At 36.6% G+C, this 21,229-nt stretch overlaps 2 protein-coding genes across 20 annotated transcripts in view; one reads left to right on the forward strand and one right to left on the reverse strand.

The window, feature by feature from the left end:
• picalma (phosphatidylinositol binding clathrin assembly protein a) overlaps nt 1-8,891 on the forward strand; it is a 48,944-nt gene extending 40,053 nt beyond the window's left edge. For 9 of the 17 annotated variants that reach the window (XM_069190004.1, XM_069190002.1, XM_069190005.1 and 6 more), the window contains 7 exons: nt 507-537; nt 635-734; nt 1,618-1,641; nt 3,781-3,840; nt 5,455-5,559; nt 6,732-6,836; nt 7,499-8,891. In XM_069190004.1, coding sequence (XP_069046105.1) covers nt 507-537; nt 635-734; nt 1,618-1,641; nt 3,781-3,840; nt 5,455-5,559; nt 6,732-6,824 — 413 coding nt within the window. In that variant the 3' untranslated portion in view covers nt 6,825-6,836; nt 7,499-8,891. The other 8 variants (XM_015341521.2, XM_015341534.2, XM_069190011.1 and 5 more) reach the window with 3 other exon arrangements.
• A 320-nt stretch (nt 8,892-9,211) lies between these two features.
• On the reverse strand, nt 9,212-18,876 carry ccdc83 (coiled-coil domain containing 83). Of its 3 annotated transcripts, none has more exons than XM_015341537.2 (11): nt 18,793-18,876; nt 18,367-18,485; nt 17,055-17,139; nt 16,602-16,770; nt 15,764-15,931; nt 14,058-14,149; nt 13,840-13,908; nt 13,308-13,429; nt 13,116-13,210; nt 11,155-11,327; nt 9,212-9,443 (listed from the first exon to the last, which is right to left on the reverse strand). In XM_015341537.2, the coding sequence occupies exons 2-11, from the start codon at nt 18,432-18,434 to the stop codon at nt 9,255-9,257; spliced, it is 1,230 nt and encodes a 409-aa protein (XP_015197023.2). In that variant the 5' UTR covers nt 18,435-18,485; nt 18,793-18,876; the 3' UTR covers nt 9,212-9,254. The 3 variants fall into 3 exon arrangements, with proteins under 3 accessions (XP_015197023.2, XP_015197021.2, XP_015197024.2); XM_015341535.2 differs by having other exon boundaries at nt 11,143-11,327; XM_015341538.2 differs by lacking the exons at nt 18,367-18,485; nt 18,793-18,876 and having other exon boundaries at nt 11,143-11,327; nt 16,602-16,792.
• Nucleotides 18,877-21,229: the final 2,353 nt, after the last annotated feature.

Genomic DNA, 21,229 nt, shown 5'->3' on the forward strand with positions numbered 1-21,229 from the left:
GTAGTTAAAAGTTAATTAATCCAAGAATGTCCCATCTGTTTCCTGGGAAAAAAAGTGTGAAACAGAAGCTTGTATATCGTCTTTTGCAATACTATAACTACAGGTTTGACTCAGCCACTTGGAACAAAAAGCACATTGAAGCTGTGAGTTTACATTTATTTTAGTACTGGTATGTTGAAAATCCACGGTCACTCCACAAAAATGTTTCTTCCTGATTCCAGCAAAGGGTTAAAGCTAACACATCTAGCCATGCAGAGGAATGACATAAAGAGTGCTTTATTTTCCCATGTAAAAGCAGTCATTTAATAGATAGCTCAGCTTTTCCTTTTGCTTTCATTTAGGAGACATACAGCAGGTGCTGTGTGAACTAGCAAGTGCCTTTTGTATTCACACTCATGCTATTGAATTTCATGAAGTGTAACGTCTAGAGGAATACAGATGCTGTATGCAAGCTCAATGTTAACCCAGAGTTTCAATTTACAAGCCTTTAATTGCGTTTATTCCAGATCTGGGGATTGGAAACGGCACAACGAAAAAGTAAGAGCATGCATTTCCTGTAATACAAACTCTATGTTTTTAGTAATATTAGTATTTATATGGAATAGGAATAATTTTTTTTTTAAAACTTTCCAAGCGACATTCATTGGAGTCAACCAGGAGAGAAAAAATTGACAGGTGGAACCAACTGGCAACCAAAGATTGCCCCTACTACAACATGGAACCCTGCCACGATGGTAAGTGGACTGGTAAAACTCAACTAAGCTTCATGAAACCATGTAACTGAAGAGGCTACTTGCAGAAAATGTTATTCACTCTCTCAAAATATTATTACTGTCTTCTGCTGTTATATTTTTAAGAATGAGATGACTTAGTGCCCATGTTAATTTGGAAAATGAGGTGTGATCGTGCTTCTCTCTCTGGTTTTGTTGTTATTAGCCGCCAGATACTTCTAGTGGATTACAGTGTTTGCAAAGATTTACATTTAGACAAGGAGCTAAACTCTGTTGATAGAAACCTCTGAAAATCTCTAGAACAAAACAGAACACATCTTATTTTGTCAGTGTAAATCAGCGTTTCATTTGGCATTAGGCATTAACATTGAGTAGTACATCGGAAGAATGGATGGGGAATGTAAGGCTGTATTTTTGCAAAACTAGTAATTGTAGTTAAAACCAAATCTATTTGCCAGTAATGTTTTGTCATTAGTGCTGTCAAATCTTAAAAAGTTAATACTGAGATTTCAGAACTTCATTTCCAGTATCTACAGTAATCAGCATAACAGTAGTTTTAATGACATGGTACTGTATGTTTACAGATACTACACAGTTAATCCTTAAATTTGAGTTTCTAAAAAACTTGCGTCAGAAATGCAGCTCTTGTAGCAAATGTTGTTCCTCAAAGGGTCCATCTTCTTGTGCCGTTTTATTTGTCCTGCTTTCAGTGTTTAAAAAAAGCCATGACCTTGGGGGTCTCCCAACCAGACACATTTTGGTTGGTGCTTGAAATGCTTTGGTGTCGTAAATGTGAACTAAAATTGTTTCATTTTGTACGTTTGAAATGACATCCTCTAACCTGGTGTTTATTGCATCGTGTAATTGTTCTCCTGGGGGGAACCAGAATGGCATGCATTTCCCACAATACGTAAGTGAACAAGTTGACCGTTACCTGCTTTAAAGCTGGCATGCATTGTATTAACCACGAAACTTCTACACATCTGTCACGTGCTCTCTAATCAGTTTGCTAAAATGACCTTTTTCCTGCTTCAAGAAGGCCTTAATGTAACCTGCTGATCTTTCAGATAGCAGAAATGGCATGAAAGATGTGTCCTGTTTTTTTTTAAACTCCTCAAATGACTGAGCCTGTGGTTTGGGGAGCAAGCCTTTACTCTGTCAAGAGATTACAGGACTCCATTTGTCACTCTTTGATTGGGTGTGTTCTTGTGTGGTGTGTGTGTGTGATAAACATTAAAGAGAAGACTTTGTATTTGCATGATACTCACATGCTTTTAAAAATACCCAACCTTTTCTTTAATAAGTAGCCATGTAAGGGGATACTTTTTTTTAAATTGTGAGTGCTGTATCAGTCTTTAAAAAGACTTGGGCTTCTAACATCTAAGCAGATGTCTATCAAATGCATCTGTTAAACATTTCTGTTCTTTTAAACTGTTTTGGTCTATCCCTCTAGTTTGAATGACTGGTTTTTGAAAGTCTTATAATTTTTGTTTTGCTTTTTTAATTTAGATTTTAAAAGCAAAGCAAATACACTATGGTCAATACCATATTAGCATGTAGGAAATCTGTAGAAAACTGCCTGGCATAAAATATATGACCATTATTTTAGTTAGCTAATAGCAATAACCCTACATAAGGCAGTGTTGTTTTTTATCTTTCACTGGTGGTTCCACAGGATCCAGTTGTCACAATTCTTTGACTATCTTAGTAAGCCGTCATGAAACTGGCTAATGGCAGTTTTCACCTCCCAAGCGATTTTGAACGGATTTCAAATATGGCACAACATTGATAACTTAAGACAAATAGTCTATTCTTTGCTTCTAAACATGTATTCCTTTACAATCTGCCTTGAAATGTAGAATCTTGCACTGAAGTCAGAGCCCTGACCTTTATAGTCAGTTGCCTATTTACAGAGATCATACAACATTTCACAGTAATGGATCATATTTGCTCCTTGTGATGTTTTTCTAACAAGCACTGACCTTAGACTATCATTAACGGCTGAAGATTTGATACAGGGCACACAGTTACTTTTTAACTAAAGGAATTAAAAGTGCTTTTACTGGCCTTTGGCTAGCTGCTGCTGCACCTGGATAAACAGAGCTTGGTAGAAAGAGTACTTCATGTTTTCGGATCATCAGGACCTCAAAAAAAAAAGTTCCAAATAATGATAAGGAAGGATGTTTCTTTGGAGAAGTAGTTTTTTATATACCAAATATTCTCTTATGTTATTGTATTTTTGCCACTGCAAAGAAAAAAGGATCCCTGGTGAATAGTAACGTAATGAGTTCAAAGGAAGGGCACTTGAAACTTAAAACAAGTGAGCACTATGCACATATAAATGCAACCATTTGGTGTATGTACATAGCCACTTTTTGTTGCAAGCCTTAAGCAACTGAATACTTAATGAAAGATTTCCTTTACGAGAGCCTTTCATGTAACTAAATAGGCTATAATAATGCGGAAACAAAACTCTGACTGTCAGAAACCCAGGTTCTGTTTTGTAATCAAACAGCCCTTCAATAAAGAGCCCCTCTTCCTGCCTTTCATAGCAGCTCTGCAGCTGGCTGTTGGGGCTGTGTTTCCCTGTACTGGAGACATCAATCTTCTTCCAGTATTCTCGCACAAGTGCTTTTGGGCAGCCTCTGTGGTTAGTGTAGAAAGGACTTACTTAATGTCTCCCAGATGTGAAATAAGTTTTGCCAAAATGGAAGTAGGCAGCGAAAATGAACTGATGCAGTGTAAAAAGTAAAGTGTACTGTGCTCTAGGGGGGGAAAAAAAAGACAAAGGGAACCTTTTATAGGCTACCTGTGTCATTTGAGGCTTTTGCGGGAAGATCAAAATATAAACTCCCATCAGTCTTGTATTGCATATAAGCTGTGAGAAAAAATGCTGTTTAGGACAGTGCATAATGTCAACCACCTACATAGACTGTTTTAGACGGTTATATTGCAAGTCTTATATATGACTGATTTTATTCAGTTGAGCTTTATGTCTTGGCAACAGAAAACAAAGAATGGTCTAATTCTTCTCATTCTGTAATCTTAGGCACCTTCCGTTATGGCCTTTCCAGCTACGACGCCAACTGGAATGATGGCATATGGAATGGTAAGTGTTTATGTGGACGATTGTTAAAAATGTAATTAATGTTAGCTACTGCAGTGTGACACTTCAAGTGCAACTATTAAAGACACTTTTGATCTTGCACAGTGACGCAGGCCTGCCAGGTTCTCCAGTATAGTAGGTAGGTTTAAGAGCTCCCGAGCACACTGCATTGAGAGGGGGCTTTTCACAGGACATCATTCTGGCCTAAATTGGATTTGTTGGATGGTCTTAGATTTATACGTCTACCTTTTCATCTCTGGAAAGTTTATGAACAGCCAGCAAATGAACTCAAGTAAGGGATTTCCCTGCCTCTAGTGGACACTTTGCTGCTTGGCCTTACTGCGCTTATTCCAGTTAAATCTCAAAAAGTGGCACTCAAGAAAATGGCATTCCGCATCATACCACAGGGTCCTGCCCAGCTATAACAAGATATTTTCTTAGAGCTGCCAGCTTGTTGTATTTAGGTGAGATCTAAGACGCAGTTAGGAAAGGCTAGCTAACAACGTGTGTAGAGTCTTAATGCCAACTTATGTAATATCTGCATTTTGGAATTTTGAAGCTGTTCCAGAATTTATTTTGTATTGTTCTCTACTTAAAAAAATCTATTTTTGTTGCTGTTTTTTCCCCTCAGCATTATTTTTATCACCGTGTTAAGGAGAATCTTTTTAAGCAAATTATTTATCCCACTTCACAGACTTCCTGTACCCTGACCTTGTGTTGAGATCAGGATGATAAATCACTGTTTGGCTTAACTAGAACAGCTACAGAAAAAAGCAGTAATGTCTCTGTGAACTGTATGTACCAGGGCAACACCCAAGGGAGGGCAATAACTGACTGTAGATTGCATTAATAACACTAACTGGTAAATGCATTTGTTTGCAATGTAATATTGACAACCTTTGTAAAATATGAGTGCCCGGTCTTGGACAGGACATTTTAAAATTATCTTTGAGGTGGCAGTGAAGAAAATGACTATTTACATGGCTTTTGGAATGTGATCAATATAAGGTAAAAATCTAAAATGTCTGTCAGTTTAAGGAAGTGCCACATAAATTATTACATTATTATGAAAAAGAAATTATTTTCCCAATAATGTGTCAGATTTGCAGAGGGATAAACCCACAAAAAACCCTCATCTGAGGGTTTTTTTTTTCTATGGCCTTCCCGTCCAAGAAACCAAAACGACGGAAACATTAACAGATGACACAGTGACTGACGTGCACAGCTGATGTCCATATGAGTTTTGGGAACAGTCCGCTTTTTAGCACAGTGGTTAACTAACAAATGGAGTAGTCACTCACAGAAGGGTAGCTGAAGCCTATATTTTGCAAATGACATAAAACTGCACTCAGACCTTAAATTAGGTTCCACCTATTTTTTTAATCCTCTTTTTGCTTACAGACTAGAAATATATCTTCTGGTCTTAGTAAATGGGTTACTATTTAGTGGTTTAGTTGCAGAAACAAACAAAATCTAGAGTGAAAAAATGACTGTCTGCCCAGCGTTTGGTTTGCGTCTTTCATTTCTACTGAAAATCCCTGCCCTGTGTAGGGCACGGATCTCAGGGCTAATGACCTTACCTGCGTGTTGCTGATTCCTGTGTTTGTTTTATGTTAGCCTCCACAGATGGGAGTCATGCCCATGATGACACAGCCAACCATGATGTATACCCAGCCTGTCATGAGGCCACCCAATCCCTTTGGCCCCGTGCCTGGCACGCAGGTATGTCTGTGCTCCTCCCCAGAGCTGGCTCCTCCAAGACCAGCTCACAGTTTGCCTTTAAGAAATGCATTTCAGCAGTATTTCAAGAATAACACTGATATAATACACATTGAAAATAAAATCTTTAATGTCCATGATTATTTTTTAAACAGTCCTCTTAAATGGAAGATTTGCCTGTCTGTTGGAAGCAACAAGCAATCGTTATTTTTACAGGTGTACTCTGTAGCCTACAAGTAAATGTAATAAAGAATAAAAAGCCATTGCAGAAAGAAATAAACATCAGTGATATTGCACGATTGTAACTTTTTCCCCCCTGTTCATGAAACCAACATTTTGGATGCATGTTCAAGGGGCGAATATAAGTGACGTCAGGAGCCGTCTGAGAGGGTGTGGATTTGTCTGCATCTTTCCATTTGTACGAGTCTAAGACTCCAATTGCACTCCTTACATGGCAAGTTCTTGTATATAACACTGCTAAATTCCAAGCAAAAACTTATTTTATTAGGCTAAATTTCTTGAGGTGGTTGGAGGTTTGTTTAGATTCAAGTAGAGCGAAATGTCTTGTTTCACTGCACTATTCATATCCTAATCTCATACTGTACAACTGGTACTAGAATACTTTTGACAGTATTCTGGATACCCCTGTCAGGAATGGTATCTTGTGTACGGTGGAATTCTGTTCTTAGTTCATTAAGAATGTAAAAATGCTGTATTCAGAATGTGTTCAAGATAACCACAATTTCATCCATGCACGATTTCAGCAGTGTTCCGAAGTTAAAGACTTGCATGTAAACATCTTAGAAGGATATGTATTCTGCTGTCATGTAAAACACCTTTGTCTGGAATACATATCCTGATTAATCATATTTTCTTCAGTATATCCACATCCAAACCAGTATATACATTCAAACTGAGTGAGTGAGAGTCTTGCATTGTGAAGAAGGGTTTCTTTTCTGTGGCTAATGACATTTTCCAGTTCTTTCACGAGCTGTCAGAGCTCAGTAATGGGGCTGTTTTAAATAGCCTTAATGATCACAGATTGACCGTTGAAGCTTGTATAACCTTCGCTCTTGATCTGTCTTGATCATCACTCTACCTGTAAACGTTTTTCTCTTTAATTTTTCCTGGCTTTTCCTCGGTTCCTTTACTGTCTCTCATTCTCTCTGAACTAGCTTTCTGCAGCTTCTAGTCCTTCCAGTCAAAGTCCTCTCAGAGCTCCAGGAAAGGACCCCTTTGCAGAGCTCTCTCTCAAGGATTTCTTGTAGAACATCTTTTAGGTACAGCATGTTCTGTATGTGTCTGTGTTTGTGCTGCATGATCATTGTGGTAAAAGTCCTTGATTGAAATACAGCAGCCATGTAGCCAAATGTAAGCAAACTTTCACTGACGTTCTGTTGCAAATACTTAGGCGTGTAGTATTCTTCATGGGAGTTCTTGGATCTATTGGATTTTGACGTAATCAATAAATATGAAAATAAGAATAGCCCATTTATTATGTTTAAATAAGGGACCAGGAGTCAGGAAATTGATCAAAAGGGTAATAAAGTGTTCCCAAACTAAAATGTATTGACTATCTTAAAAGACCAAAAAGGCAGCAAACCATTTTTTATTCCAACACCTTCTTTTCATTCTTTGTGTAACACAGTAACAATTTTAACTCTTGATGTTAGTCAACATATAGGGCTGTCTCATCATTCTTTCCCTTCAGTTATAGCTTCTGAATAAAGTTGAAGACATTGCTCTCCAATGTAGAGTTTGCAACACAAAACTACAATGAAATGACATTTAAGTTACCAACAAGAAGTTCAGAAATGCATCTGCACTGGAGAAAAAGTAAATTTGTGCCTTTTATTTTTGGTCTTTCCTTTGCAGAATTAAAACACATCAACATGTAAAGTCAACTTTAAATTAATCAGTATCTTTTTTTTTAAATCGCCAGATGCAGTTCATGTAATCAAAAGGGAGTCCTTGCTTTCTGAAGATGAGCACGAAGCAGCAAAGCTTTCTCCTTTAAGCAAAATCCATTTTGCTGTCTTTATTCTTCAGTAAGAATACCAACATAATATGGACGAGTGAAGAAACATAAAGGTTTAATGATTTGGAGAAAACCATGTTTAAAGAGCGTCTCTGGTTTGACGCAACTTTTGTAATTTGTCTAACATTGTAACAGTTTAAGCTGCTGTTACGACCCAACCATTGGGATAACTCATTCTTCATGACATCTGTAAAAAGGTAGATGTGGGTGCTTGAAGGGAGGAATTTAGGCTTTGCTGGTATGTATAAGAAAATACTTGGGTGTAACATACAGCTTCATGTTTTCTTCAAGGGGGTGGGGGATATAAATCATTTAACACTTCATCTGATCATCATGCAGTACCTAATTTAACTGTCACAAATTAGAGATCCTAACTACAGGTTATACTATGATTTTGTTTTATTTTTATTTTTTTTAATAACTATTACATTTGAGTAGACATTCCTCGTGTATTGTTTGTATTTATTTATGATTATCCGTTAAAAACAAAAATGTACTACATCAAACACTTCCTTGTGAGTGATTCAGGACTATACATGGGTATGGTTGATTGTATAATTGAGAGTGACTGAGTTTAAAATATTAAAATAATAAAACACCTGTAAAACTGACTGATAGAGCACTAAGTATTCTCTAAAACAGTTTTATGTGTAGTACAATTCTTCGTAGCTCAGAATCTCACAACCCTACATTTGTAAGGGACATAGGGTGGAATATACAATTTATTAATCCACATAGTCAATTCTGTGCCTAGGATTTTGCAAGGGAACATTTATCTGACTAGCAAAGCACTACATTTGTGATTCAGCAGTATTGCATTGGGAAGGATCTGTATTGCTTTATGCTTGGCATGTCATTATTTTACATTGACAATTATATGGCTGCCTTTCCAATCTGAATGTGAAGAGTTGCCTTCATGCTATGACCATCTTTCAAATGACCAGAAATTCAGGAATTTCAACTTGTCAGTAGATGTAGGAGAAGCGTACAGGTTTTTTCTGGTTAGCATCATTGAAAAGGAGGACAAAATCAATGAAAGTAAGTTTCTTTGTAAATTTGTAGCAAAGAGATCCAGTTGAACAGAGGTGGGGAGCACTGTTGATCGGTGCTTTGTGTATATAAACAGAATCTTACCATTTGAGGAGCATGAAGGATAGTCTGAAGTATGAAGGCAATTCTGTTCATTAATTTAGCATATTTGCTGCATTGTCCTTGCAGATTCTATTTTTGTTTATAAAGAAAATGTATGTAAGCAGAAATGGGTTGATTTTCAAATAAAGTGCAGCTTCCACAAAAAGTCCAGTCTTTTAATTTTTCTGTTCATGTCAGCTGCTTTTCTTGGGACAGCTGTTCATACCTCTGCTCTACATTGTCTGGTGTTTCTAAAGAGATGCTTCATTTGTAATTGAAAGGTTTAGAAAAGTGGGTGCAAACAGGTTTTCGTTCATAAAACATTTTGAAATGATTGTTACGAATGCAAATCATTTGTCAAACTTCTTCTCATTACATGTGGGAGAAGCTTCATTCAATATTTTAATTTTGAGGGGGGAAAAAACTGAGACCACACTAATCCTCTGTGATTACTTAAGAGAGCTACATTAATTTACCACACGAAGGTCTTGTATGGATGTTTATTGTGGATATTTTTAAAAGGGAGCAGTTAAACATGGGCAAGGTCTTTGAATTTTGCATGAATCATCTTAGGGGTTACAGGCCACTCATCTACCTGCTGCTGTGAAGCCTCTGTGTTGCAATCTTGACTTGTGGAGGAAGGGGCAGGAAGAATGGGCACAGCCTGGCCCACTACACTCAGCAGCTTCAACTCCAAGGGACCTAGATGCATGGACTCCTACAGACGGCAGGGAAAAGCGTCAGTAGCTCTGTGGATAGTTCCAGGTGGCTTTCTTTCACTTTCACAGGGAGATAGGTTTTTCTTTTAATATACATTATAGTCTGTAGTTCAGCCTTTACCAAAAACAGGCTGCTTATCTGGAATAAGATAATAATTTAGGTCTGTAATAATTAGTTTCCTTGCCAGATCACACTAGAACAATACCATTATGTTATTTTTTATACATTACTTTTATAGAAGAAAGTAAAGTGGAAATATCCACAGGTTGCTTGCAGTCTATGAAGAGCACCCATTAAATGACATTTTGAAATATAAAATCAGCATAGTATCTACTGTATTATTTTAATCATCTGAACCCCATTTTATTCTAATGTCTCATATATGGTTTGATATGAATATAATTTCTTGCCAGCATGTAAGCTATTTTAGTAGACTCTGGTTTCATACAGTCTTACAGAATTATTTTCTATTGTAAATAGTCTATGTAGCAAAAAAAAGAAGTCCTGTGTCTAGCAGTTTATATTTTTAGTATGAAATGTTAGCCTTAATTTATGGATATAAAAATTGCAGGGAACTTTATATAATATATTGATATGACATATATTTAATATTGGAAAAAGGTAGTATTAAAACTTGTAAGAGATTGTTTTAAATATTACACTTTTAGTGCCCTTAAGCTGTGACTGACCTATTTATAAACACAACACAAAACTCCACAGATGATGCTGGAGGCTTAGGCAATTCATGAAACATGCCCAGCCTGGTTTGACTGCACCAACAGTACTAAATCTGAATACAGCATAAGTGCCTGTGATTTTTTTTTGCATAGTTTGTACATTGATATTTATGAAATGTTCCACTGGATGTATTAACCTATGGCTTCTTAAAAAGGTTTTGAAAAATTATATTGATGTACTGTGAATACTAGTAGTACACTTGTGACATGAATGAAAAGTTTCTTGAAGAAGTAGGGTATGTGATTATGTAATTCTTCAGAAGCACCAGGAGGATCAGTTTTGCAAACCTTTGTCTCCTGTTTTGAACTCCTTTTTTTGCCACAGGCTATGATAAAGTTTCTCTGTAGTTTTTTTTTTCCTATAGCCCCATATTTTCTGTTTCACTAATTAAAGAAAGCTGGGTAGAACAGTCAGACATTCCACATCCATCATCTCTTTTGAACGGAAAGATTGAGTTGCTGAATATGACCATCCAATAAGGTGATTATTGTGGATGAACAGGGTACTTCTTTTCTTCACAAAGTCTAAATTGTCTCCTCCTTCCAGGACTGTTCTGGTTTAAATTTAAATGTACACCTCACATAATTACCTGCATAATATAATTCAAATGGGGGTTAAACTATTGCTGATTATTTTAGAAGACAGACATAATAATTTTCATTTACACATTCCACTTGTATATTAATTTCTTTAAAAAACTCAGTTTGTGCATGTATGTGTACTTTGCCAAAACATTGAAAACAGAAATTTTCTGGTTTTGTTAGGCCATTTACAAATGATCCATTCATGGTAGGTTTACGATTTTTGTGGTTTATGACAACTCATCAGATGCAATCAGATGAGTCTGTTAAAATATGAGTTCCAGGTCTGTTCAGTAATAGAGCATTTAAATCTGTATCCCCTTTGTTTGAGTTTTCTCACAAAGTGGAAACATGGGCTTTAGTTGCTGAATGCCTTACTTGAAAATTCACCTGGCTCCCGTACAGTAAGGCTCTGAGATCCTGAGAGGGGGATCCAGTTGGCGAGCCAGCTGGCTTGCTGCAGCTGGTGACTGTTTCATCCCTTTCCAGCTCTCCGGGCAAGCCAGGACCCTTCTCTCCTTCCGCTGTTGCCAGGAGGGAATTTATAGGTCTGGAAGACGCATCTGGAGGAAAACGTTCAAAATTTAAGCAGCTCAGATGAGAATACGGCCGTGTTTATGATGCATCTCAGGAAATACTGGCAGGATACATTGTAACATTCTTCACAAAGTTAGCTTTGAGTGCATATTTGTCTATGGACTGTGACATCTTCCCCAGTAAACCATTTCAAGGAGATCCCCACTATGGGTTCTATGATGTTCCGACTCCCCCCATCTATCAGGGTCATATACTCATTAGAGTGACTTTCTGTTAAAAAAGTACAATTTATTCTACCCTGTTAATTTAATTTCAAATGTAATATACTGCTGCAAATGTAAATGGTTTGCATCAAAAGCACCAGTAAAGTAGCCATGCTATGTCATGGCTTTCTTACTTTTTAAGCAAGCTCTGGATAGAGGGTGTGCCTTATGACTCCAGACTCCAGGTTCATGATACTTATCACAGGATAGAAATTGCCTTCCATTTGTTATTGAAATGGATGCCGTTACAAAAAATACTCACTTTTCCTGCACTTCCTCACTTATCAAAGAACTGGAGCTCTTTTTTAAATCAGCTCACATTTTTTACAAATGTGCAAAAGATTTAACCCATGCGGTCCAGCGTTCTTGAGCTGCCCATATGATGCAAGTTCCCATTGATGGTTCAGTATCTCTGTTTAAAATAGACTGAATGATCTATTATACTGATAAGGATTTGAACTCAAAAAAGTATGTACAGGTAAGTGCAAAGAAGTGCTTTGTTTCTGAGTAAGTCTTAGAATCTGAGATATTGCATGTTAAATCTCCGCTAAGTGGTAACATTTAACTGTAGATAAAAATGTCTGAACATATTTTTTTAAATCTCTTTTGTAATTTAACAGAATATTTCATAATCATTTAAACCTCTATGTACCAGATTTCTAGTTACACCTTGCTGCCCAGCTTTTTGTAACATAGCTTACTGTACATTGGATGACAGTTGGATCTTTCAATCTTATATTTAAAAACTTAATTATTTTTTTAAAGCTGTATATTTTGTATATTCTTGATAAAACACAGTCAGAGTTAATCTATCACATTTTGTACTCTCCACAGTTTATTGTACAATGTGGTTGGAAACATCAGTTACTGTATGTTAATACAGCTCTGGTGTGGATATGATAATTGCTCACAACCTTTGCAATCTCTTCCTAATATGTGTAAAAAATGTAGAATTCTATTTGGCCAATATTACATATTTACTGCCTAATGGAAAGCCAAAAGAAGCAGTTGATGAGAAATTACAAAGTAGAAAGAAGTATAGTTTACTTTCCTCTCTTGAATGAGAATATCATCCTCAAAACATATCAGTACCATAAATTCAGTGCCCTCTTCTGGTCAAAATCCTGAATATTCCTGTATTACATTTTACTTAAGAGGTAAAACAGGCAGGATGGTGGCTAAATTCTCCATCATTGTACTGTTTTGTCTAATATTTTGTATTATGATATAATATTATTAATAATAATATAATATTATTTTGTATTATTATATAATATTTTTAAGACCTTAACTGTTATTCTAATATTGACCTGTCATATGTTAATAACTACAATTCACAAAAGTAGATACATTTAGACCTTTGATAATGGTACCTTTGATAAAATCATTTTTTTATTTAAAACTAGAAAAGTGAAAGCCTAGTAGGGGAACTTTTTACTAATAACCTTTAATATGTTTAGCTTACATTAAATGAGCATTTTTTTCTTTCAAAATTCGAGCATTTGGAAGAACTCCTGGGGCTGTGCACTCTAATGCCAATATATGTTTTACCTGTTTGATCAGAGAGATTATTTATTTTGAAGTCTTCGCCAAGCATCCCAGAGTCAGCAACACCTAGGCCAGCCACCTGAGTGAGAAACACCTGTCTGTGGATGATTACAAGAGGGACAGAAATTAAACAGGATTTGGCCCTATCCAGAGGAAGTACTCTAGTACTAATTATAGTAAGTGTAAGTCAGTTACCGAGAAATGTTGAGGTCATCCAGTCTGTGTTGAAACAGCATGTTCATCTGTTCCAAATTTTCCTCCTCATGTTTCTGAACAGAGACCTCCAATAAAGCAACTTCTTGTTTGTATATTGCAATCTATCAAAGGAAATAATAGGGGAAGCTGTGAACAGGAATTATCACATTATCTTCTGTGCAGTCCTTTCCAAGATTTTGGATTTTTTCAGTTTGACTAAAATTGTTGGAACTTTACAGGACGGTCTGAAATTAACATGCTGCCACCTGTAGCTTTCTTAGAAGTTCTTTATACCAGGTTGAAGGACTCTTCCACTGAAGCATTAAAGAGTATTTTAGCAACTAGGTAGTAAGCTAAATTATATAATAAATTTGATAACGATAATATTAATTGATTCATCAATCTGGAGAAATAATATCAATAACATATATTAGAGATAATTGATATACAGTATAAGTATGAATTATGATCTTCAATATATCATAAAAAATATCATCAAAGTTCAGATCATATTGATAGCTAGATCACATACCTCTCTTTTCAACCATTCATTCTCTTTGATTTCCTGCCGGGTGTATTTGTCAAGATGTTTTATGGCCTTCTAGGATAAGGATATTGCATCATTAATTGCTGGGAAAGCCTATATTTAAGATAATATCTTTGTATACATGTGAAAGGCATCTTAAAATTTCATTCCAGGCTATTGTAACAATAGGATTTCTGTAGCAGTAGCTGAATCTGATGTAATACCTCTGAAGCTAGATGTTTCTTCTCATTAATTAGCTTCTCTGTTTTCTTATCAATTTCATTAATGGTCACATCAAAGGATCGTTGGATATGATCTGAAAAAGATAATAGTTATAGAGAAAGTTAAGTCACATTCCCACAAGCAGTCTAGTAATAAATAAAACCATATTAGAAAAATGTATACTACAATTTAAAATAAATATTGATACAAAACTAACCATAATAATAGATCATCTTTTATTATGCATCTCATGAAGATAAAAAAATATTTTAAATGATGAAGCAATCATAACAGAGGCAAATGATAGATTAAGTACATCAGTTGTACACAGATACAGAATGACCTTCAGAAAAGTCAAGAGGAAAAATAGTTTATTCTATGAGCCAAATCATCATAAAGAAGATTATAGTACGGATTAAAGAATTGTATTTATTTCATTTTCCTAGAAAAGCTTTCAAACACTACAAGTGCTGTATCATGGGCATCTGCAGTGCTGTTAATAGGGAAACTAGGGAACCCTCAGTGAAGGAATATGAATACTAAGCAACACATAAAAAAGTAACAAGCTGTTTTGCAACAAACCCATTTTTGTAATGCTATTCATGCTATAATATTTACTTTTTAATGTCCAAAGTTAGGTAAATAAGTAAAGTGAACTTATGAATGATCCACCATATGTAATTCATAGGTGGATGAGAGTCTCCTTTATCAGGCCAAACAGGTGGTGAACTACATTCCCCATAAGGTTGGTGGGAATGACCTGCCACCCTCGTCACCTGATTGGTTGGCATAAAACAATTGGTCGGGTGACTGTGTAAAAACCAGGAAGTTGGGGCTTCCAAGGTTGGTATTTTATCTGCTATTTGCAGACAAACTGCTGATCTTCTGTTAAACAGATAGCACCAGAGGGTGGAGCATCTGATTGACTGACAGAGCAAGCAAGCAAATAATTGAAAAGTTGTTGAAAGTTTCAGAGACAGACACTTTTGTTTTGGAGCTTGTAAGGAGATTAGCTACCTGACTGTTGTCAGGTAGAAGCTCAAAGAAGAGCTTCAACATTAGGTTTTGTTTAGGTATGTTTTTGAGTATTGTTCCTGAACACAGTAAATAAAAGAGCCTTTTCTCTTTAGCTTGTTGCTGCTTTGTGTGTTTGTTTCACCTAGACCTGCCTCTTGATTTATTGCCTCTTGATAAATGTATTTATTTATCACATCCTGTTGTAGGGTGTGTCACACCATTTAAAACCAAGCTCCTGACTGCACTGTAACCCTCACTGTATGAGTGCATGGTCGTGCTGCAGAATGGCAAAGTGGCAATTATTCTCCAGGGCATGGTTTGTTTTACTCACCTTTTTTGCATACATGTAAGTGCTGTTCATCTCACCTTTCTGCTACATGGTCTACTGTTCACTGAAGTGCGAACAATTACAATCCTCGGTGTCCCAGGATATGGGTGTCAACACTTTCTGACCACTTTGAAGCGATACACTTCCTTGATGTCGATTTTCAAACTTTTGTCTGTCTGGGCTCTTTTTGTTTACGTTTGAAACCAGAAAAAGTTCACGTGAAGCAGAAAAGGCAGCATGAGGCAGGAGGTGGGAAGGAAACCGTGAGGGTCGAAGCACATCTCATTGTTTTTTAAAAGAAATGAAGCCCCACAGCGACAGCAACTGGGAATCAAATTCAAACTGAAAGAAGGAGAGACTGACCTGCCATCTCCTGGAAGTCTTTCTGCATTTGTGTGAGTTCTGCCTCTAGCAGTTGGATCTGAAGGTTGTGCTCCTGGCTTCCCACTGTCTTGTACTCCAGCCAGCACTGCTTCTCGCTCATCACAACCAGGACTTTCTGTTGCAGAGTGTTGAGTTCATCCCGTAGCTCTGCCACATACAGCACAGTCCACCCTTAACCCCTGAGATATACGTACCGTCTTTCCACCTTAGCCAAATTCAACAAAAGAATATGAAGAAGGGGAAAACCACCCCACCAATTAACAAATGTTAATGTTAAGACGTCTCAATGATATTATCAGGGCTTAAGGGACAATTAAAAATGCAAAATGTTTCTGTAAAATTTCATGAATATAATTTAATTAGCACACTATTATAGGATCCAGTAACATTATAAAATGAGGTGGGAGGTAATTGGGTATTGCAACAGGTCTTTTTAATGTTGGATACCCTTTTAATGGATATAGTCTAGACTGTTTGAGTACCTATGGACCACTTTAGATGAAGATGACCAACATTGAAATGTGATCAGCATCAATGAAACTGTAACTACTTTAGACATCTTCTGACTTTTTAAAAAGAAATCAACAAAAAGTGGGGAGCAGAACAGGAGGAGACAAGGCACGCAAAGGAGTTTTTATTAGCAAGCCACTTTTACATATAAATACCTTGTGTTGTGATTACTGACTAACTCTAATAGCACTAACACCACATGGGACTCATATAAGTATTTTGCAAGCAATAATGAAGAGAGAGGAGCTGTAATGTAACTGATCATTACAGATCGACAGGAAAACTCTTATGCAGGTTGTGTGAATACCTTCCAGTTCACTGTCCTTGCTCCTGGCCAGCTCCCAGTATTTATGGAGTGCCTGGTCTACCTGTTCCCTGTTCACCACCACTCTCTGCTCCAGATCACGCTCCTGCTCCTTAGCCTGCTTCAGGAGAGTTCGGATGTGCCCCATCTGCTCTTCCTTCAGCTGCTCCTTCTAGGCAAACACACATAGCCCGCTGAAATAATATTACAAACATTCCTTAACCTAGACAGATATGCTCCTCAGTATAACGGCACAGTTTTCTTTAGGTATTCTCAGGTAGAAGAAAACAAATAAATGTGATCTCCAGCCTGGAGAACATTAACAGAGAAGACTCTCATGCACAAGTTAATGTTTTTCTAATATTTTTCTTTTAATAAAAACAAAGCAGTTAAAGATTAATTCCAATAGGCTGTGTCTGAAAATTCCACTTGCCAAACCAAAAAAACCTCCCTTACTCGTTTTTTGTGTCTTTGGTTCTTTTCCTCCAGTTGACTCACTTCAGATTGGAACTCCTCTATTTCCTTTCTTTTTACTTGGATTCTAGAAAAAAAAAACAACAATCAGGATCACAAGAGTCATGGTCTAAGAATGTCTGGAAGGGCGTTCTGTTGAAGTTTCACTCTTTGAAACAGAACATAAAAAGGTTTGCAAATGTGAGGATGCCATTTGGCTCACTTGTTTGTTTAGCTGCTAATTGATCCAGGGATGTTGTCCAGCTGTTTCTTGAAGAAAGCCAAAGTATCAGCTTCAATGATGGAGATAAGTAACTTGTTTCAGACTCCCACAACAGTTTTTGCAAAGACGTGCCCCTGTTCTGAGTCTTTAATACTCTTTACATGTTTGTAAAATCTGTCCCACTGAATACTTTCATTGTTACGTTTTAAATATCCCAGTTAAATATAAATATATCTCTTAGAAAAAGAAAGCAAAGACTTAAAAGGATCTTGCCTGAAAGTAACAATCTTTCAAATGAGGATTTTTACCACTGAACTATTTTAAAGTTTTTTCACCTTCTATTTCTGTACAATACATACGATAATAAACTAGAACAGCTGCGTTTGTGATGTCTATAGAGAATGTTTGGTGAATTACTATACAAAACTGGCATACTAACAAATCAGAAACAAGTTTTTAAAATAGGAGGACTGATGTTAGTACAAAGGTTTCCTTAATTGTTGTACCAGCTTCAAGGTTTTGACCATAGGCAAAAAACTTTTTTCAAAGTGATGCCTCTGAGAAGGACACAGTGAAGGGGGGCATTCTAGGCTTTAAAGATCTTTCTGGGATTACAAAATCCACAAAAATCAGTCAGCATTATGAACCAGATGATGTGCTTCTTGTTAAGGCAGCAAACACAATAAGTCAATTTTTCAGCCTGCCGTTGCTTCAGATATAAGATGAAATGGTCAAAGAAAATGGTTAATATCCTTCTCAGCATAGGCAAAGCCAGATAATAGCTGCAAGACTTTAAAATCAATTACCTGCAGCACCCAGATACCTGTAGGTTTAACAGTATTGCTAAACTGGGCGAGTGGCGAGTTACCTAATCTTAAACAATATCTTACAGTTCTTTGTACTTAATCCATATATCGTTAACACACATAATTGCTTACTAAATTGCGTATTGTAATTCTTCAAAAATGTGAATGTGTAAGAGCCATATGTATACAATGTTTTGTGCTTAGAAAGCTAAAAAGTACTTTATTCTGAAAAGCACTACAGCACTAGTTCGCAGCACTACATTGGCAAAGATTGGTGCCGACTTACTGAAAGGTTATAAAGGCTTCCGCTAAAGTCATCTTGTCCTCCGCAGATGCAGATTTCTTCTTCCCCATGTTCTCCGATACTGTGCACTTAACCAGGTTTAAATAACGTGTTCCAGCACTCTGGGAACGGATACAGAAGATATCACGGTTAAGGCAATACGATTCAGAGTTTATCGTATTGAAAATGTACAAAAACGTTTTTTGAAAACCTTCTGGGGAGGCAATCACAATGCCACAGCTATGGTGCTGTTCGTATAGAGGCTGTGCCTGCATGTATTACCATGTACAGTACTAAACTAGAACGAAAGCAATTCGAAAACGTGACACAAACAATGAGTTATACTTGATGACAGTTAAGAAAATTCAATCAGATCTTAGCCTATAATGACTATAATAAGAATTCTTAAATTCTAGTCCTTCGTGTTACCTCTTTAACCAATGCCCGCAAAGAAACATGTAGCTGTTTTGAAATCGCTTCCGTGCAACTTCGACATGGCTTTCTCCCGCTGCCATGGTAACAACAACAGGGTATAGGAGCGAAGGGAGAAAATCGATTTCGAGATTCGAGGATGCCCTCTGGCTGTAGGAGTGTGTAATTGCACTTTTACAAAAGTGATGGGCGATTATCAAAATGTTATTCATAAACATTTATCAGTTTATCGATCATTACGTCGTGTGTAAGAATTTTCCCAGAATCAGAAAATAGTGTGTTTTAACGGTACTCTGTAAATAAAACTTGGTGTTAAGTAGGAGTGTAGTTGGTTTCAGGTGTGAAATGTCTAGCTGGTGCACATAATTAATGGAAAGAGGAAACAACATTGGTTGAATTAAGGTAAACAGTGTATTTAAGGACTTAAGGGAATTTAGCTCTTTCTTTCAAATAATATATAAATTACTCATATACTCTGCTTAATCGAGTAGTAAATGTTTTTAGAAGTTGGTAATTTAATGATTACCTATAACAATTTCTGGCTTTTGGGGCAAAGACCAATGATCTAGTCTCTAATACTTTATTATAACATTCTGTGTTGCTCATGTTATGTGACACACACATATATATATATGTGTGTAGTCTTGGTTACACATTTGTGCTGAAAACCCAAATTTCTTAATAGTTTTTTTTATAGATAGACTCAACCACTGAGACTCTTGAGATTTATGGGCACCACGCCTCCAGAGAAGTTTTGATTGTCACCCTGGTCTTGCATTAAAATCCTTCAGAATTTTATGTCAGGACTCTAAATGGGCTACGAGACTTTAATGTTGTCATGTAGGATTTGGATTAGTGGCACTGTGAGAGAGTTCGTGCTACAGTAGTCCAAGATGACTATGTCTGACGTCTGTGAGATAGGGTGGTGCTGTTTTAATTTCAGAGATGAAAGCTGAAATAGGAGTAGTTCTTCCTTGAAATCACAGTCCTACTTGGTTCCAGCTTTTTGGAGCACGCAGTCATAGCATTGTTTGTGCTCAGGGAGGTGTGATACTCACACAGGTCTTTGCTGACTCTGGTCAATTATTAAGAATGAATCCCATAGAAAGATTCCACATCAGCAGCTACCTTCCCTCAGTGCTTTTCCTTTTACAATCACCTTCCTGCATTCTTTCATCTCAGGAATGTGCATACTCCCGAAAGACAAATATTGGCCAAGATCAGGATATTCAAGCTAGGCTTTTAACAGCTCTGAGTCCTCAGCTGAGAAGAAACTTAATGTAAACAAAGGGAAAGTGTGTTGTTCCCTGCATGCTAATGTTGATATTTGAAGGATTAATGAGTAACTAAAATAGGAGAGGATTCACAGTCTGTCCTGGCCCATGGTACCTTTTTATCACAGTACTGAGGTTCAGAATTTTAGAAAATTCCTTGTTTGCTGATCTTCCCTTGTTGAAATAATAAAAAAAAAATCTGCTTGTGAAATTATATTTGAAAAATCAAGCACATTTATTGGATATCCTGTACATCTAGTCAGATTAAATCACATTTTTGCAATGCACAGATACTTGTGAAGCACATACGTCAGATGTTCTGAATCATTAAATCACATTTTTGCAATGCACAGATACTTGTGGAGCACATACGTCAGATGTTCTGAATCATGTTTTAAAATATACCTAAGAGTGAGATCACCATAGGCTGTGTCTGTGTGAAAATCATGTGGGAAAACTTGGGACTTTCCCTAGTCTATAAACTTTGCATGTTTTCCCATTCCTAAAGGTAGTAGAACCCCTTGCTCTGCAGCAAGTTGTGAACCAACGCCCTACAATATCAATAGCCCTTTAATGTAGTTAATTCGGTTTTATATATATCACTGTCGACAGTGAAACAAAAAAAAACACTTTTTAATCTGTTTTCCACATTTTAGAAAAACACAATTATACAATTTTCTTTATAAGTTATTTTCAAAAAAAGTGATGCACATAAGTGTTCGTGTAATGCAGTAAAAAGAAAGAGACAAAGGAGCTTAGTAAATTGATTCAATTTAATCAAGAGTAAACAAGGTTGCACATTAAAATCTAAAATGAACATATCCATAAACACATTTTTAAGATGTCAGCTGACCTGGGCAATGGCTTCCACAGGCCCTGTGCTCTGCTGTACAAGTTTATGTTCTTTAAGCTGGTGTTTAGAGTCAGGTCTTAGGTAAAATGAGAAAATCTGAATCAACAGATCTCTGATTAAATGTTAAACTATACTTATGCAATAATCCCTTAAAATAACCTTCATTTATCCTCTACAGGATTGACAGAAGCATTAAAGTCAACTCTAAATTTCACAGGAAGCCAGTGGAATTTGCATAGGGCAGGAGTTATCTGCTGAGGTAAAGTAGTTTTAATTAGCACATGAGCCCTAGAATTCTGGACATAGT

Source organism: Lepisosteus oculatus, chromosome 5 (genome assembly GCF_040954835.1).
Source record: "Lepisosteus oculatus isolate fLepOcu1 chromosome 5, fLepOcu1.hap2, whole genome shotgun sequence".
Taxonomy (NCBI): domain Eukaryota; kingdom Metazoa; phylum Chordata; class Actinopteri; order Semionotiformes; family Lepisosteidae; genus Lepisosteus; species Lepisosteus oculatus.

Excerpts from the sequence above, each read along its gene's own strand:
- ccdc83 (XM_015341535.2), bottom strand. The coding sequence starts at position 18,434 with ATGGGGAAGAAGAAATCTGCATCTGCGGAGGACAAGATGACTTTAGCG. Across the intron at positions 13,211-13,307 it reads GATGACCTCAACATTTCTCG|ACAGGTGTTTCTCACTCAGG; the intron begins GTAACTGACTTA and ends AATCATCCACAG. Across the intron at positions 9,444-11,142 it reads GGAGCCAGGTGAATTTTCAA|GAGTCCATGCATCTAGGTCC; the intron begins GTAAGGCATTCA and ends TGCCGTCTGTAG.